General features: G+C 43.9%; 2 protein-coding genes across 5 annotated transcripts in view; one reads left to right on the top strand and one right to left on the bottom strand.

The window, feature by feature from the left end:
* kcnab2a (potassium voltage-gated channel subfamily A regulatory beta subunit 2a) overlaps positions 1 to 5,407 on the top strand; it is a 92,522-nt gene extending 87,115 nt beyond the window's left edge. For all 4 annotated transcript variants that reach the window (XM_084349217.1, XM_084349215.1, XM_084349216.1 and 1 more), the window contains one exon: positions 789 to 5,407. In XM_084349217.1, coding sequence (XP_084205343.1) covers positions 789 to 878 — 90 coding nt within the window. In that variant the 3' untranslated portion in view covers positions 879 to 5,407. The remainder of the gene's footprint in view (positions 1 to 788) is intronic.
* The window catches only part of megf6b (multiple EGF-like-domains 6b), a 66,232-nt gene continuing 52,666 nt past the window's right edge, over positions 5,403 to 18,968 (bottom strand). Inside the window, exons 18-38 of the mRNA XM_084349213.1 lie at positions 18,436 to 18,570; positions 18,225 to 18,350; positions 17,895 to 18,026; positions 17,365 to 17,493; positions 17,143 to 17,274; positions 15,869 to 15,997; positions 15,646 to 15,774; positions 15,187 to 15,315; positions 14,965 to 15,093; positions 12,751 to 12,879; positions 12,487 to 12,615; positions 11,085 to 11,213; positions 10,759 to 10,890; positions 10,551 to 10,679; positions 10,341 to 10,469; positions 8,957 to 9,085; positions 8,679 to 8,807; positions 8,103 to 8,231; positions 7,867 to 7,995; positions 6,532 to 6,660; positions 5,403 to 6,298 (exon numbers count right to left, since the gene is read on the bottom strand). Coding sequence (XP_084205339.1) covers positions 6,237 to 6,298; positions 6,532 to 6,660; positions 7,867 to 7,995; positions 8,103 to 8,231; positions 8,679 to 8,807; positions 8,957 to 9,085; positions 10,341 to 10,469; positions 10,551 to 10,679; positions 10,759 to 10,890; positions 11,085 to 11,213; positions 12,487 to 12,615; positions 12,751 to 12,879; positions 14,965 to 15,093; positions 15,187 to 15,315; positions 15,646 to 15,774; positions 15,869 to 15,997; positions 17,143 to 17,274; positions 17,365 to 17,493; positions 17,895 to 18,026; positions 18,225 to 18,350; positions 18,436 to 18,570 — 2,654 coding nt within the window. The 3' untranslated portion in view covers positions 5,403 to 6,236. The remainder of the gene's footprint in view (positions 6,299 to 6,531; positions 6,661 to 7,866; positions 7,996 to 8,102; positions 8,232 to 8,678; positions 8,808 to 8,956; positions 9,086 to 10,340; positions 10,470 to 10,550; positions 10,680 to 10,758; positions 10,891 to 11,084; positions 11,214 to 12,486; positions 12,616 to 12,750; positions 12,880 to 14,964; positions 15,094 to 15,186; positions 15,316 to 15,645; positions 15,775 to 15,868; positions 15,998 to 17,142; positions 17,275 to 17,364; positions 17,494 to 17,894; positions 18,027 to 18,224; positions 18,351 to 18,435; positions 18,571 to 18,968) is intronic.

Below are 18,968 nucleotides of genomic sequence, written 5' to 3'. Positions count from 1 at the left end.
TTTACACGGTGTAAAGCATCTGAATACTTCTACTGTAGTAATTTACAACAACAAATCAGCTGAAATTTGAGCAAAAGAGCGAAATAAACTCAAGCATCACATTTATTTATAAAAACCCACAAATAAAACAAAATAAACTGCATATCGGCCGTAAAAACTTAGTAAAGAGCTGGAAGTTTCAGACTGGAAGCCACAACAATGGTCACAACTACAGCAAAAAATCTTGAGTCACCCTTCTGCGCTATCTAGAGGCTGTGACATGCAACTGCACGCAATTTCTTAAAGGGTAACTCCACCAATTTTACACCTTAGAGTGTGTTAAATGTCTTGGGGAGTTATACTCTATATGTAAAAAAGTAGTATAAAGCCTTTTTACGGCTCCAGAGGAAGCTGCATGTAATCTGATAAATTGCCTCCAATGATGTCACTGAGGGGCTAAGTTGCATTGTGGGTAATGTAGGCACCAAAAAACATGATCAAAATCGATGCAGCACAACCAGATGACACTCTTTTTACTCTCATTTTCAAACCTGGTGCCTACATTACCCACAATGCAACTTAGCCACTGAGTGACATCACTGGGGGAATTAATCAGATTACATGCAGCTCCCCCTGAAGCCACAAGAGGCTTTATACTACTTTCTTCACATATACAGTAGTACTCCCAAAGACCTGTAAACACACTTTGTGTAAAATTGGTGGAGTTACCCTTTAAAGGAAAGACTGACCACTAACAGTAAATATACAGTAAGAACATGTTTACCATCTGTGTCTCTCTCCTGTCGCAGGTTCTTCCAAAGTTGTCATCGTCCATCACACATGAGGTGGACAGCATCCTGGGGAACAAGCCGTACAGTAAAAAGGACTACCGCTCCTAACGGGCAGCACGGCCCCGCCCGGCAGGGCTGCACCCGGGCTGCCGCCGCAGCGCCCCACCTTTGCCTGATCCTCTGTTTGCTTGAGCTTTTACTGAGTGAGACCCTGGCGCATGAGTCTGGCCACACCAAGGCCACCCAGGGCACCTCATTTAGAGTCACGGGGATAAGATAAGAAAAGGGGGAAAAAAATACAGTCACCTCCACGGGAAAAAGGAAGGGATTGACTAAGAAAGACAAAAGTGGAAGAGAGGTTAGGGATATGCGCTCATACTTAAATCAGTTATACATTCAATTCAGCTGAACGTATTTTAAGAACCGTAGACAAAAATATCTTTTTAAAAAAAATAAGCACACGCTTGCTTGGCAGCCAGATTTTTTGTTTCTTTTTTCTTTTTTTTTCTAAAACTGAATGCAACTAAAAGGAAGAATAAGTTCATACTGTATGAATATACGAGAACTACTCTGTTGCACATGTACCATAGCCATGCATTTGTTCCTTGGACGTTCTGTTTACAAACACGTGTGTACTGTACTGAGTCCGTCAAGGTTTCTCTGAAAAGCTGTTTGTGTTGTCGACATTATCAGTGTACGAGCCTCTCGCGGGCTTTAACAATCAGCACTTTAGTATTGTCAGTCGGTGTTGGAGGGTAGTTTGAAGGAGGGGGGAGGATGGGTATTACAATAGTCTTATCTCACAGCCATTGCACTATAGAATCATATCTCCTCCTGATAACTCCCTCTCCTCATCCTCCCTCTGTGTCTTCACTGGCGGTGCGTTTTATCCGGCACCGATGCTCCGACCCTGCTGCTGTCTGGACGAGGAGGGTGGAGACGCTCCTCCTCCTCCTCAGTCTCGAAGCGTCCGAGTCGGGAGCCGACGTGTCAGGGCAACTCGTCTGCCACTGAAGAGATTAGCTTTCATCCCTAATGGTCGGAGCTGTTAAATCAAACGCAGAGTCACTGTGTTCAGGAAGTGATCCCATCAGTGCTGGCTCCACGTCTCATGGAAACTCCTCCTTGATCGAATTCTGTTCAAGTGTTTTGCCTTATTTACAGTTGCATCAGACTGTGCTGTGGGCGTTCAGCGTAGATGAGCAGCTCGACAGCTGCCCCCATCTTGTGCCCAGTGTACACGGGAACGCTGACTGGTTGGTGCTGGAAGTGGCATTTGTTGCGAGGAAGAAGAGGCGGTGTGTGTGGTGTGTGTGTGCGTGTGTGTCCAGTAAATCAGTGAGTGGCAGCAGCTCAGGGAACAGAGTAGGTGGTTTTTAGTCGTGCGTTGGCGTGCACATGATCAGGAGGTTGTATTTACTTGTCGTCTTTCGTTCATGTGTGGACACTGGGGAGGACCAGTGACATTTTAGCGTGGCTCGAGCCAAAGATCTCCTTCTTCTTCTTCTCCTTCTTCTTCATCTCTCTTTGACGACACGGTTTCACTCTCACTTCCTGCAAGATTATAGAACTCATCTTGACGCATGTGCTGTCCAGCTTGTAATCTATCTATGGTATGGACTTTACTCCATATATATCTTTACTTGACAAAGCTGTTATACTCGTAAACAAATAACGTCCTTCATATACAGAATGCATAGTACAGCTACTTGCTTTAGGATCGGTAAGGTTTGTTTCAGGCGACATACGGACCTGAGACGTGTCAGAAGTATTATCGCAAAAATTTGACGCCACCCTATATCATTCTCTCTCCTTCGGGTGCTCTCTTACTGTGATTTAAGCACAAGTGGATAGCATGCGATACATCCTCGAAGCATGGACCCCTCTTCACCCAGCCAAGGGACGAGTAAGGTGACACTACTCCGCTTATTAACACGTGTAGATAACAAATCTTTACTAACAGCTGATAAACTATTGATTCTTAGCAGAAAAAAAAACACAGTACAGATGAATAAAACTGTCATATTAGTGCGAGTGATGATGTGAATGAGAGTGGAGGGGATAATCAAAGTGAACGTTACAGTGAGGGATTTGTGCGGATGAGGTTTTCAGTCTGCTTCGTTACTCCTCCTAAGTGAGTTTTAACAACGGCAAAATGATTTAACGTCTCTGCTGTTGATCCTGTTTATGTGTGAGTGTGTGTGTGTGTGTGTGGGGGGGGCGATTAAACTAATCCCTTGCTTTAGCCTGTTGTATAAATTGATCCCTGTATACGTTTGATTTGCTGTGTCTGAGTGAATAAAACCGGCGCAAGCCGATGTTTTCTTCAGAAGAAGAGAAAAAAAAAATAAGATAAGCGAAGAACATTTAGTTCATTTTGTCTGTGAAGTTCCTGTGTCTTAATATTTTCATCCGCAGGGAGTGGGGAGGAAGTTTAAGACTTGGAGGAAAAGTTTGCTTATTCGCTTTCTTGCTGAGAGTTAGAATGAAAAGATTGATGAACACAAAGCTTACGGCTAACGTAGCTTAGCATAAGAAAACTCTGGAGGGGTGTGGACGTGTCTCTGAGGAGCAGTTAGTGAGGATACACAAGAACGTCCTTCCTGGAGGACATTAAGATGAACATCATGAGATATAAATCCTCCACCCCTACATCTGCTACATTTGAACAAGATGGCGGATGTCGCTTCGCACGAGGCTCCGGGGGAAACGACAACTCATTACTCTCAACACATTTTCTCATTTCCTCTCTCTTCGCATGGTTTCTGCAAGTGAGGGAAATGTAGATGCAATTTAAGAAACCTCTGCCCAAAGATAATAAATCCACCTCGCAGCAACTCTAAAGTTCAGTAATCAGCAAGTTATATCTCGTTTGTTTAATCAATACTCAAAGTAAACATTCACCTGTTGTGATGAAATCATCCATCGTTTTGGTTTTACAAACGTCTTTCTAACCTCAGCCAATCATTTTGAAGTCCTAATGATGAAGACGCATTGGCAGTGAACAAATCTTACAACAGGGGCATTTCAGTGCTAGCAAGCAGCTCGCTAGTTAGCATTGTATAAATAAGCAACCGACGACGTCCTGCAACGTTTTTTTCTAATTCTGCTGCCTTCAGACAGGGTCGTGTTTACCGTGTTCACAAGGAGAGGTCATACAGGAGGAAGTGGAAATTTTTCTTGAAGGTCCGAGTTCACGTGTTTGCTGAAGCGTTTGCTGACGTTGAGTCGAAGGCATCATCCACACACTTTCCTTTTTTTTTTAATGGTGCAGACAAAAGTCTAGTTCCAGTGAAAAAGAGGAATTCCCACACTTTCACCTCTGCACGATGTCTTGAGAAAGGCCTTTGTGACCAAAACACTGACCTTTGTTTAATAAATCCATCAATGCAGAGGTGAAAAGTGTGCAGGATTTACTCTTTTTCACTGCCGTTAGTGTTTGCTGATGTTTTCAAATAATCATGGAGGTCATGGAAGTTCATCTGGACCCAACACTCTTATCTTTCTCTTCTGTTGTCGTCATCTTGCTAGCTTGCTTGCTTATAGACACAGTTAGCGTAGCAGCGGTGTTCTCATGACTTACCTACTTGAACACGAAGCATATTCTGTGCACTACTTCCCATGTTGTATTCAGGACCTCTCGAGGTTCATTTGAAGGCAACAACTGTGCAAAGCAGAACTTTGTTTTTGTTTGTAATCGTGATCTTAGGGGCAGCGGCCGTCTTAAATTCATCTCTGTCGCAGCAAACTAAAGTTCCTGACTACTGCTACACTATTTTGTGACAGTCATTAAATCACTGTCTTTTATCGCTCCTGCCTTTACGATGCCGCACAGTCCTGCACTGCCGGGAATCCCAGGGCAACAGTGCAGAAAACTTTATGCTAAGCTAGCCAAAAATATGAGCACGGTATCAATCTTTTCATCAAACTCTCAGCAAGAAACTGAACGTTTCCTAAAATGTCCAATTTGTCCTTTAAACGGCTTCGCTGTGCATTTAGTTTGACCATCAGTGTTATTTCACAGCGTGCTGATGTGTTCAAAGGTTTCTGCACATTGTAGAAATAACTCTTATCGTTTTAAGGCTGACGTGTTATTACCGAGCGCCCTCGCCTGTGCAGGAGAAATTCATGCTTTAAGTGGTCCGAGCTCGATCGTATTCGCTGTTCTAACATTTTAATGACTAGTTGAGAAATGAAACCAGAGCCACAGACGGAGAGAGAGAGCTTATTTTACAGAAGGTTACACAGAGAATATATTTTTTATGTTTTAGCCTTTAATGCAGTAGAGAGAATTAAAAGAACAGTTCTTATTTTATTTTATTTTTTCCATCATGCTGCATTTTTCCTATCAGTATTGTATCGATTTGAAGAAGCATCTTTTTTTTGTGTTGTGTATGCATCATGAGGACTGATTTCACTCTGAAGATGACGTAGTGAGAGCCTGGTATCTCCTGTACATAGTTTGACCTTTGTATATATATTTCTGGTTGTGATCACCTCTGCCTTTTTCTCTTTTTCTTTTTTTAATTTCCTTTTGCAGGCGTTGCTATCTGCACTGTGCTTGAATCTGACTTTAGACAGGATGTACAGCTTCGATCTTCAATGAAATAATGATAAAATAAGAATGGTAAACCAAACATTTCTGTGTCTGTCTTTATTGGCATCATTCTGGGTTGTTTTGTCTCTTTTCTCCAGTGGAAACAAGGATGCATTTTAAAGTTGCGGTATATTTGATGTTATACAACTGTGTGAAATATAAATATGAAGCAATTTATACACAAAATCAATTCAAAAGAAAAATATTCAACCTTGGAGGAGGTACAAACGAATGCTAGCTGTGTGATCTTTAGCGAACTGTGAAATTCCAGCTGTCCATTAAGGCACATTTATACAACAGGTATGTGCTTCACTGCAGAAGTCTGAGTCTTTGTTGTGTTGTACAGTAAAGCACCATAGCACCATTAGACTGAGGGGAGCACTTCATACTGTATAGACTGAAAAACAACTTCATAAAACAAGCAAGTAATGGAATATGGTTTCATATCCAGCAATATCACCAAGTTCCTTAAAAAAATTAGATTATTTTATATACAGTACCTGCAGGAGGTGTTTTGAGGACAAAATATTAAACACAAAATACCAAAAATGCAGTAAACACGCCCACGATCTCCCGACGCTGCACTCTGCGGATGAAAGCTGTTCGTCGTTCCACTCTGACCGTGAGAAAAATCACCAGTACCGGCGAGGTCAGGCTGACGAAACGTGCTCCAACAGTTCAAAGGACACTTTGGCATATGAGGAAAAAAAAAATATCATCCAGCTCAGGTCCAAACATGAAACTGCAGTTCTCACCAGAGAGTCTATTTCCATGAAGGTCTTCCAGCTGTCACAAGCTTTCACTCACTTGAGTCACTCCAGCCAAACAGCTGATCTGTCCCAGTTTGAGTCTCCAGCTCCGTGTTGGTGCTATAATGAGTTGTCGTGTTGCGAGTCTCCCCTGCTGCTGTAGGTGAGACGTGGAGGTCCACCTGAGGAGAAACGTTGGTGAGGCCAGCTCAGCACACATTCATATTTGATCAGAACAAAGATGACAGAGGAGAAAAAGTGCAGACTCTGCAGTTCAGAACTAAAACTACTTATTTACTCTTATTTCAGCAGGTCAGCTGAAATGTCACTTCTGCTCTCCCTCAGGAGTCGGAGGATATAATGAGTGTATATGAAAAGCAGGTGTGTCACTCATGCTGGTTCTTCGTTACTGTACCTTCTTGACAGGAGAGTCCGATCCAGCTGTGCAGGCAGCTGCAGCGGCCGTTGCGTCGGTCGCACTGCGCCCCGTTCTCACACTCGCAGGTCTCTGCACAGTCGGGCCCGAAACGATTCGCTCTGCAGTCTGAAACACAACCAGCACTGATTCACAAGACTACACAGGGACTGATGCACTTTTAGAGGAATAGTTAGACTATTTTTGGAAATGGGATTATTTGCTTTTCTAGCAGAGAGACAAGAAGATTAATACCACCGTTAATATCTGTGCAGTAAATATGAAGCTACAGCCAGCAGTCAGTACGCTTAGCTTAGCATAAACACTGGAAACACTGTTTTCTTAAACTCATAATAATGGATGATTGATTTCAAAGTCAACCTGAGGATTTATGGGTGTTTTTAGCACTGCAGTACGGTTCAGTTATACCAGAGCGACGGAGACAAAACATGAAGTTCAGAAACTCTAAAGCAGTCGATGCTTCTGATGTGTATTCATGTTCTTTGGTGTCACAAAGAGCTCAAGAAGAAATAACTAATTATTAGGATTATTAAACAGCAAATTGACGGAAAGTTATGAGTAATGACTTACACATAGAGACATGACGAATTGGAGATGTCTTGTACAGTAACGGTTCAGGGATAATTACTGTTGGATCACTGTCACATACACTGGACTCAATGAACTGACAGAGTACATGGAGTAGGATACAGCTCAGCAGTTTTAACAGTGCGTGACCTATTAGTCAAGAGAAGTTCCCGGGCTGATGTGCACACGTTACCATGAAATGATTTCACATATATGCACAGCTTGTCGGCTACAGACCGATTATAAGATCGTTTCCTGAACAGTTCATGATGAGCAGATGGATTTATGAGTAATTCAGCTTTTACACTGAGCTAAAATTACATATCTATCATCAGAATCCTGAGGTTGATCCATCTGCTTTCACACCACAAACAAACCGCACTAGAATCTGCTTGGAAGCGGACCGAGACCGACCTTTTCAAGCACTCAGGTTTGATTGACAGCTTTCACACCGGCCCAAACCAGCCACAAACCAGGAAAACACACCAGGAACCGTTTAACTGAACCAAACAGGTTAGGTGTGAAACCACCCAAACACATCCAACCTTTAACAAAACTTTACTTTGAAAATTAAATCTATGTAGAAATCCAGTATGCCTCCGGATGAACGAGCACCTTGACATCCTCTTTCTCTTAAATAAAGCACATGCAGAGTCAGGTGACGTGTTTTCATTTTAATCTTCGTGCTCTGAAGCTCACACTGGTCTGCACTGCCTGTGTTTAGTTATAAAGAGGAGAGGAGATTACCGATGTCACATCTGGGTCCAGTCTTCCCCGGCGGGCAGAGGCATCTTCCTGTCACAGGTTCACACGGAGCGTCGTCCTCACAGTCGCACACCTTGACGCAGCCCTGACCGTAGGTCCCCTGTTCACACGCTGAGGGAAGACAGCAGGAAAAACAGTTTCACAAAGACAATAAATCAGGCGTGAAAACTGCAGTAGTCCTGTTGTTATTCTGGGTAATCTGCAGTGACTTGACTGACCTCTGTGACAGCGAGCTCCGTGGTGTCCTGGAGGACAGATGCAGTGTCCCGACGCCGGGTGACAGGAGGCTCCGTTCATACAGTCACACTGCAGCTGGCACAGCGGGCCGTGGAGACCAGGAGGACACGCTGAGGACGAGGGATGAGATTTAAAACTGACCTTTGTGGTTTAATCTCTCCTCACTGGATTAATAAATCAGTCTAAACAAAAATAATCAGAAGAATGATGACTAATTTGAGAAGCAGAACTTGTTCATGACCCCTCAAATTTATCTGGTGACCCTCTGAAGGGACCCAAACCCCAGATTTTAAACAGCAGGACTACCACACTGTTTTAAAATAGTTAAAACCAGCTCCGTCTCGACTGGCCACCATTTATGTAACATAATAACTTCATACATAATATTTCAGCAATCAGCTGCCATTTTAGCTACAGACAAACTTATCAGAATCAGTTAATCATTGGTTTTGTCTTTAATATCAATTATTGACAATAATTATCCTTTAAGTTACTCCACTGTGTGTGTGTGTGTGTGTGTGTGTGTGTGTGTGTGTGTTAATCTGTTCAGTTCTCACCGTGTTCACACTGATGCCCGTAGTATCCTGGACCGCACTGACACGTCCCCGTCACTCTGTCACATGTACCGTTATTATGACAGACACATTTCAGCTGGCAGTTGGCACCAAATCTGCCCGCAGGACATTCTGAGAGGCAGACAGGAGAAAGAAAAAAAAACAGGAAGACACGGTTAAAAATAATGAAACATCAACATATATTCGCACTAGTGTCTGCGTATACAGTGCTGCAAATGTAGGTTCGACTGCGTTAAAAACCAGAGTGTGAGTGCTGTCACCTTTGTCGCAGTGCGCTCCAGTCCAGCCCAGACCGCAGGTACAGTTGCCGCTAGCAGAGTCGCACACTCCTCCATTACTGCAGTTACAGCGCTGGACACAGTCCGCCCCGAACCAGCCGGGAGGACAGCCTGAGGGCAGAAAACACACACTCAAATTGACCTGAAGAAAACATTCTGCATCATTATCAAAACACACACATACAAGACGACAAAAACAGACTCGCAGACATCAGGGCTTGTTTTCATCCCCTCGGAGCCGTTTGCTGCCCTTCATTTTTGTGCATAAGAAAAACAACCTGGACATGAAAATTGGCCCGACCTACGTAATCAATCACGGTGAGCGTGAGTGTCGATGACACTAATGGAAACCTGCACGAAGGAGTCTGGACTTTGAATGATCAGAGGGCTCCTGCTCAGAGGTCACAGATGAAACAAAGATGGCTGTTGAGTCATGTTACATCTGATGTTGGTGTTTCAACAACCTTTTTCACTCTTCTGAAGTAGTGCAGGCAACACTTTACAATAACCATCATTACTAACTGTTACATTTATGGTTAATTAAACTTCAGATAATAGTAATTTTACCGTTAACAAACAATGAAATGCTTTATAACCATTTATTAAGCAGCTGTAAAGGTTTATAAACTTCAGTTGCTACTTTACAGTGAACAGTTGCCTTTTAAATTGTTTATAAAACATTTCACTGTTTGTTTACAGCGACATTACTGTTAAATAAGGTTTAAATGATAAATTTACCAGTGTCTACGCTGCAGTAATCACATGACTAATGATGTTTTTTATATCATGTCTCCGGAAGCATTTTTTTACTGTTTTGTGACATCATATACACCCTGCTCTCACACTACAACCTCCCACATCAGTGTTTTGTGCAGGGCTTTCACAAAGGATGAGTAAAATCTGTATTTTACTTGAATTTACCGACTATATCCCCAGAATATGATGTCAGGCTATCAATGTAACATCAACGTCTCAGGAGCATCTTCAGCAGACACATTAATAAAACGGCTTCTGCACGCATTACAAGCATGAATACAATTTCTTGTGGCTTATTTAAATCACAGGAACAGATGCTTTGTGGCTCTGCTTGAATACGACAACCCATACGTTCTCTGTCATCACTTTTATAAGTCAATATAGTCGATCTCGCAGCACAGCTGTTGACTGCTGTTAGACGTCTTAAGAGCCGCAATCCAATTTCTTACCTGTTCAGTTGTCTGACAGCAGAAAACAGATGTTTAAAAAAGAAAAACAACCCAAAAACCACACAGATGTGGAGGATGTGTGGTGAAATATGGTAGTTGATTTGTGGTGACATTTTTACTTGACAAGTTAAAACGCCAATATTAGCTGAGCTGAAACTCACTGTGGCCACAGTACTCTCCTCTGCGTCCAGGGAGGCACACACAGCGACCGGTGACCGGGTTGTTCTGGGCTCCGTCTCCACACAGCGCCGCCCGAGCACAGTCGACTCCGTAACGGCCAGCTGGACACGCTGTAAGCACAGACACCAGATTACTTGTCATCCAGTACTTTTATCAATTTCTCATTTATTCCATTGTGGTTTCAGACTCACTGATGTTGCAGCGTGCTCCGATAAACCCTGCCGGACATTCACAGGCTCCAGTGGAAGGAACGCACTTCCCTCCGTTGTCACAATGACACTCTCGTTCACAGTTTGGACCGTAAAGACCCTCTCCACAAACTACGAATGAAGACAACGTTTAGTACTTTTAAATGTGATGTGACATGTCTGAGAAGTATAAATATGATGTTTTACATACTTTGGTCACATTTGGGGCCTTGGAAACCTGGAGCGCAGTAACATGATCCAGACACCGGGTGGCAGAGCTGGTTTGTCTGGGAGCACTGACAGACCCGGTTACAGTTCTGTCCGAATGTTCCTGGAAGACAAGCTGATGGAGGGAGGGAGGGAGTTCACATGTGCCGTTTGTTAGAGATGTTCCCGCTCTCTGATTCATCATAAATGTGTCATGCAGTGTGTTTTTATAAACGCAAGAATGAGTTCATCAAAACAAACAACAAACTTGCTCATTGTCTAAATGGACTGAAAAGCAGTGGAGGCGGACGTCGGTCCTGAAGCACTCACTCTGTTCGCAGCCATTTCCTGTGAATCCAGGAGGACAGCCGCAGTCTCCAGAGACGTGGTGACAGGACGTGCCCTGAGCGCAGCTGCAGCGCTGCATGCAACCCTTCCCATACGTGCCCGGCAAACACGCTGAAAGGAAACGATCATAAGAGATGTTTGTAGCTATAACGTGGGAAGAAATGTAATTCTGTACATTAGATGTTGATCAGTCTGTAATTTGACTGATAATTAGGTAAATGGACTTGCATTTATAGAGCACATTTTCTAGTCTACCAACCTCTCAAGCGCTTTAAAATGCTCGTCACATTCACTTCTTCATAAACACATTCGTACACTGATGGCATAGCCTGCATGCAAGGTGCCAACCTGCTCATCAGGAGCTTTCTATCCAAAGCGCCCCAAAATGTTTTTCTGTGCTCAGCTGTTCACACATTCTTGCCCAAGGCAGACACTCTAAACTATAAAGATTGATTTCACGCATCTCTGTGATCTGGAGTGACCCCTGAAAATCACCACGCCAGTGTGAGCTGCGGTCAGAGCGTTGCAGCCTGTGGGCTCTGCAGCATGAACAAGAGAATGCTCGGCCCTTCTGTTTGGGTTCACTTCTGCTCAACACAACCGCAGCTGACCAGTTTGACGAAGCTTTAGATGACACATACATATGCAAGGGCATATTTATGACACCTTGTCGTCTCTTCTCTCCTCACTTATTTCTTTTTCTCTTCCTCTTGTGCAGCAGGCACAGCAGTACACATTCCTCTGCTGCTCTCGTGGTAACGCTCTGATTTGCTCTATATCGCCCCGGTGAGGACTCCTGTTTGTCTCCACCTGTGCCTTAGAGCGCAGGTTTGTGCCAGCTGGACCAGGCGTTGTCATTTGCGTTCACATACTTGCGTTGACCATGTTTCTGACCTTAGCAGACGACCCGCTCTACCTCCTGGGCCACAGCTGCCCAAGCTTGTATATTTATTTTTTTTTTTTTGTGGTTTGTTTGGTTTTTATCTAAATCTTTTTTCCTCATGCAAAAATGTATGAGAACTCTGAACTCTGTTTTATCAAGTCAATTTTATCCTTATAGCCCAGAATTATAAATTTGCCTCAGAAGGCAAATCTCAACAACATCCTCCATCCTCCTGTAACAGGATAAAGAGAAAAGAAACCTCATGAAGAGCAAGAGAGACGGGATCACGCTTCCTCAGACATGCAGAATTACAGGTTGGAGAATCAGAATGACAATACCAAGAAAATAAGCATGTAAGACATAATATAAAATAAACATTTGCAGCAATAAGTCAAAGTGTTTTATCCAAAATATAAAAGTTTTCTTTAACCAACAACAGGACAAACTTCGTCCACCAGGTGCTGCCAGAGCTCCACAGTGTCTCTGGCTGCAGGTTCGTACCTTTGTCACAGAGTTTTCCTCTCCAGCCTGCTGGACACTGACACTCTCCGGTGACGTGGTGACATGAAGCCCCGTGCACACACTGACATCTCTCCTCACAGCCGGCACCAAACAGGCCTGCTTCACATGCTGAGCAGAGAAGGTGCAAATTGGAAGTTATAATTAACAAAAACACACATTATCGCCAGTCGAGCAGTTTCCACAGTGCAGCATGAGGTCACAGCGTCTGTAGGTTGTTGTGCAGGTACGGACTGGCTGCCTCACCTCTCTCACAGAGCTCTCCGATCCAGCCGGCGCTGCAGCTGCACCGTCCGGTCTGTCTGTCACACTGGCCGCCATTCTCACATTCACACTGCTGCTGGCAGTCGGCCCCGAACCAGCCGGCGACACACTCTGTGCAGCGAGAGACAGAAAGCAGAGACATCATGATGTGAACCACACACGACAGGCAAAAACCTGTGCTGTCGTATTTCTGCTGAGGGCAGCAACATGTTTTTTTTTCTTTTTCCCCCAATAATTTATAGTTGGACACAGTGTGGAGCTGGCAGCCGCAGAGTTTGGAGGGAAAAGACATTCCAGCGACAGGATTAGAGGTTTCCTGAGCACGAAGAGGAGGCCGGGCCTGGCACAATGCGACAGGGGAAGGTTGTAACAGGCACAGAGGGAGGATAGTGTGTGATGTGGAGCTCGGAGGGAGAACGAGCAGGAATGTCATCACCGGGTCGACAGAGACTTTTACAGGGCAGGCCAGTACCGTATGTGGTGGAGGGACGAACTCTGCCAGCAAATAACCAGACTGTGGGCAAAAACAAATTAGCTAAGGCTGCAAACTGAACTCAGGCTGATGGATTTCCCGAGCAGCACAGTAAAACAACCACAGAGCTCTGTTTTAAATGTTTACTGCAGGGTTCAGGTGATGTTATTCTTCTGCATTTCTGTCCAGGCTAACCAACATCATTATGGCTTTGCAATAAGAGGCTGAATCAGCATTACTGCAGAAGAGACTGTGGAGCTGAGACTGTCTGTAACAACATAAATCATCAGATCCACCCCGATCATGATTTATACATCAGTCCATGTTCAGTATTTATCCTCATTTTGATTCACTTTCTGATGATCTTGTCCGGTTTACCTCGACTATGATGAGTTAAAGTGCCTGGGAGCGCTTTGGCAGCCGAAGGGTTACTGACACATAACCACAACTTCTCCAGTTTGATTCTGGTCGGTGTCCTGTTTGTCTGTCATGCCCTCTCTCTCCCCCACTGTTTCCTATCTGCCTCCACTCTCAAATGAGTGGCCTTTTGGCAAATTCTAACACATATCTTACTATTACTATCATTTGTAAGAAAGTTGATGTGTGACTTTAATTTCTTTCATATTTAGCCAAAAATCGCAAATGTGCCCGAGTCTAAAATAAGAAGGAGAAATAAGGAAAAGTACAAAAGAAAAACCTGCCTGGAGAAAATTGGAAGAAGTCAGGTTCCACATGTGGAGCGTAAAAAGAAGCAGCAGTTGGAGCGGTTAAATGGAAATTCTGGTTTTTCGACCAGCTGGATCTTATTTTTGTAGATTTTTTCCATTGATCATTTGGGTAATAATGTCACTGTGCCGGGAATTTGTGGCAAAAATGCTAAAAAACAAGGCAATAAACACCAGCAGCAGTTTTACAACCCTGATTCCCACCCGGGAATGGGATACTGTGCAAAACATAAAATAAAATGTGATAATTTGCTATTCCTTTGTGAAGTTAACTCAATTGAAAACAGTACAAAGACAATCCATTTAATGGTTTACCTCATCAACTTAATTGATTTCTATAAATATTTGCCTATTCTGGATTTGATACCAGCAACACAATTCAAAGAAGTTGGGACAGGAGCAACAAAAGACACCTGTTGGGAACATTTCACGGGTGAACGGGTTGATTGATAAAAGGTGATAGATTCATGATCAGTTCATCCTCGAAAGGCTCAGTCGTTCATAAGCCAGCACGTGGCGAGGTTCAACACTTTGTGAAACACGTGATTGTATAAAGGATATTACAAGATGGTCTCAGGAACACTTTTCATTGGTTGTATTCTGTTTTTACCATGTCTTACACAGCGTGCCAACTTTTTGGAAACAAGCAAACTCCCATGTTAGAAAACAAATGTCTGTTCTCAGCATCCATCAGTTCAGACGGCGACTTCCTGGTTCAACTTTCACCTACAGAAGATGCTGCAGTCGCAGATTTCTGTACAGTTTTATTCTCCAAATGAAAAGGTTTTAAAAATATGGTGAATGTTGGCCTGTCCGATCATTTCCTGTTTCTCGCACTTTAGCTGTTACCGTAGCAACATCGGTGTTCCCAGACTTGAGTTTGTTATTACAAACGACGGCCAAAAGCGCAAAAATAAAACCAGAGTTGTAATAAATGAGAACTTTCCTTAAGACGATCCATCTGAAGGTGGTTTTGTGGTCACACGTACAGACTCTTACCCAGTTCACAGGCCGTGCCCGTCCATCCGCTGGCACACGTACATTTTCCGTTGGTCTTGTTGCAGGTGGCTCCATTCTGACACAAGCAGCGCTGCTGACAGTCTGCTCCATAAAACCCTGCAGGGCATTCTGGGAGAGGAACACACAGACAAAACCATCCTGTGACCCCCTGATTTACTCATCATACAGATGATTGCCCTTCTCTGTGCTGTGTTCACTCACCTTCTGTGCAGTTGGGTCCGGTCCAGCCCGGCATGCACACACACCGTCCACTGGCCGGGTGGCAGATGCCATCGTTACGGCAGCTACAGGTTTGGTTACATCCTTCCCCATAGGAACCTGTAGGGCACGCTGCCAGGAGGGGGACAAACAATATCGTTACCTCTTCATGAACTCTGCTGATCAAACGTGGAAATTCCAGTGTCTGGTAAGTGATACATGGGGAACGTCGAGTTGGTGCTTTCTCATGTGTGACTGGGCCGGGCTTTCCCGAATAACTCTGAAACCAAGCGTGTTTTTGTTCCACTGTGAGTCAGCGTTACAAAGATGTTCTTGGTGCTGCTACACAAATGTCCTGAAACAAACCATCTGAGCCTCTGATTCCAGCTTTCCTTCATAACATCGAAGGGACTCCAGTCCCTGTGAGCTCTATGAACTGTCTGTCATGCACCTGTGACTCACTCAGGTTGCAGAAGGGACCGATCCAGCCGGCGGGACAGGAGCAAACGCCGCTGCCGTGATCACAGCTCCCACCGTTCAGACACAAACACTTCTCCTGGCAGTCCAGCCCGAAGAAACCCTGAGGACACGCTGAAACACACACACACACATAAAGACTACCTGTTAGTAACATGTACATATTCAGAAGGTGAATTTGGCTTCGTAATCAAGAAGCTTCTCTTACGCTTCTCACAGAACGTCCCAGTCCATCCAACCTGGCAGGTACAAGCTCCGCTCACATGGTCGCACAACGCGTTGTTGTCACACTGACACCGATGACGACAGCCAAGACCAAACACACCTGCAGGACACTCTGAGGGAATATCACAGACACTGCTTAGACTTAGAGAGCAGTGATTTGTAGCCTCAAATAACATCTGATGTCAGGTCTTATAAAGGCTGGTTGTTGGAATTATATAAACATACTATATATAATTATCAAGAGACATTCCCACAGAAGAATTAACCCACACCCGTGCACATGAACAGGCAGAGCATTGTCTATTTGAGATCATTGTTGTAAGAACTGTTTGGAAGCTCCAGAGGGACCTAAACGTCCATAAAATGAAAACATTTTGATGCTGAGCAAGAGCAGTGTGCAGGATATCTTTTAGGAATGAACGGCAGCTATACAATGAAGCAATTAGACAGAACAAAATACGTACCAAACAAACGAAAGACCTGATAGCAAGACCTGATAGACTACGTTGAAATATTAAAGCTACTGTGTGCAGGATTTGAAAAGTATTACTTTGGTGCCATCTGGTGGTAGCACAAACAATTACACTGTGCAGACTGAATGAATAAATGGGCCAAAAGCAACACAAATGTTTCACAGATCTTTCCAGCGATTCTTTAATTTTCATATAACCTAATATAAATAAAATTAGAGTTACCTGTGGTTTTATTGCACCTTGCGCCAGTCAAAAATTCTGTTCCTGAGCTGTGGCGTTAAATAACAGCTAGAACATGTTTTGCAGAGCATAATGATGTCACAGTGAACTTGACCTTTGACCTTTCGGATATCAAATCATCACTTTATCATTTGGGTGAAATTTTGTCGTGATTACCATATGTATTGTTGAGTAACGACCTAAAGTGTGATTTGTGAGGTCACAGTGACCTTTGACTACAAAATTATAATCGGCTCATCCTTGAGTCTGAGTGGATTGGTGCCAAATGTGAAGAAATTCCCTCCGAGGTGTAAAAATCACTTTATCAACAATGTTCCAGCCCTCAAACCTTCATCTCAGACTGAAATATTGTTAATAAAGTGAGGATTGACAGTGTGCAGGATTGTTTGAAGCACATGCTGATGAGAAGTTCTGGTGTGCAAGAACTTCTTCTTAATTTCCTTACAAAGAAAAACTTGAAACAAAACAATTACACATGCAGTAACTTAACATCCTGACACACTGTGGTATTGAAACGCTCTAACACAAACACACAGCTACATACTCTGATGGCAGCGTGTTCCAGTGTTACCGGCCTCACAGTTGCACTGGCCGGTCAAAGCATCACAGCTCCCGTCTCCGTTCCTACAGTCGCATGTTTCTGCACAGTCTGTCCCCCAGTGCCCTGCATCACAGGCTGCAACACAAACATCACATCTGAGTTTTGGTCTGACATTCAGGAACATCTTTGGAAGAGTCTCGGTGATAAGCTGTCCAGCACTGTTACCTTTCCTGCAGTTGTGTCCGGTCCAGCCAGGAGCGCAGGTACACCGCCCGCTCACCGGGTCACAGCGGGCATTGTTCTCGCACACGCACTTCATCTGGCATCCTTGACCGAAACGTCCGCTCGGGCATGCTGCACAAGAAAGAAAAATATCTCGAACATCAAGACTAATCTACCATAACCAACTCCACCAGATTGCATGCAAGCACAGCAAGTTCCCATGACAGGTTCGGTTCCATGATTCAGTCGTCAAGCGAGGCTTTCGGAGCCAGTGGTTGTTTGAAATGGAAATAAATGTGTTCTTCTCAGTGAAAATATGTCTGAGAGGGTTGTCAGGGCAGCGAAAGGATTAAAGCTAATGACCTCGGAGAAAACTGCTACTCCATCTTCTAACATGTTGCTTTATTTCTTGTCCAAACTGCAACACTGCACCATTTCAATATTCCACATCCTGCCATCCTCCTCCTCCTCCTCAGCGGGTTGTTTAATGCATGTTGCTCTGGAAACCAAAAATGCACACTGCGGATACTTACAGTTCTGGCAGAATCGGCCCATGAACCCTGGAGGACAGCTACACGAGCCGTTGTGTTTATCACACACGCCTCGGTTCTCACAAACTGGGCAGGTTTCCGTGCAGCCGGGACCCCAGAAACCCTCCGGACACACTGCAGGAAGAAAAAGAAAAGACTGATATTCACATTTTATTCGCGTCATCATGTAGGTGTGAAAAAACATTTTAGTTAGCTGAAATAAAACTACCTGAAATGTTAATGTGAACTGACAGAATTACTAAAATAAGTTAAAAAAATATACAGGAAGTAAAAATATAAAACGAAACAGTAATATCTCTGTTTTGCACTCACAGTTCTCACAGTGCTTTCCTGATGTTCCTGCTGGACACAAGCACCGTCCCGTCACTTTGTCACATGGAGCTCCGGTGCAGGTGCAAGGATTAACGCAGCCTGGTCCAAACCTTCCCTCTGGACAGTCTGGCACAGGACAGAGTTGTCTCAACACAGGAGGACAAAAACTGACGGCGAAGGAGACTTAAAGGATGAGGAAAGTGTGTCCTACCCTGATCACAGTTCTCTCCATGACGACCAGGAGGGCATTTTCTCTGGCACTCTCCAGTCACATGATCACATGACACTCCTAGTGGACAGACGCACTTCTTCTCACAGCCGGCGCCGTAAGTGCCCGGGTCACATTCTAGAGACGAGACAGAGCAGAACTCAACACTCAGCTGTGATACGAGAGGATGGAGATCAGCCTTTCTCCATTTTAATGAGTGGCTCCATGATTTTCTCAGTTTTCTTCCTTTATTTAGAGAAGAGAGAGAACTCCTCGACTCCTCAAAGATTTGAAGTCTCTGCTCTGATTATATCAGAATTTAAATTACCTTTTTTATAAATCCTACGCCGACACATTCTGGAGATAATGACTATGAATGAGGAAAATCTCAGCCTGGAAGGGCATTTCCATCACAGTGACTACAGACACTTGCATTTCTTGGCATCCACTGACAGTTATTCACCATTCTGGTAAACTATATTTAGACTGACTGTATGTCTGCTGGTGTAAAGAGGTCAGGGGTTTAGACTTGTGTT

Source organism: Pagrus pagrus, assembly GCF_965226575.1.
Source record: "Pagrus pagrus genome assembly, chromosome: 3".
NCBI lineage: Eukaryota > Metazoa > Chordata > Actinopteri > Spariformes > Sparidae > Pagrus > Pagrus pagrus.
This window is presented reverse-complemented; position numbering and strand designations above follow the sequence as displayed.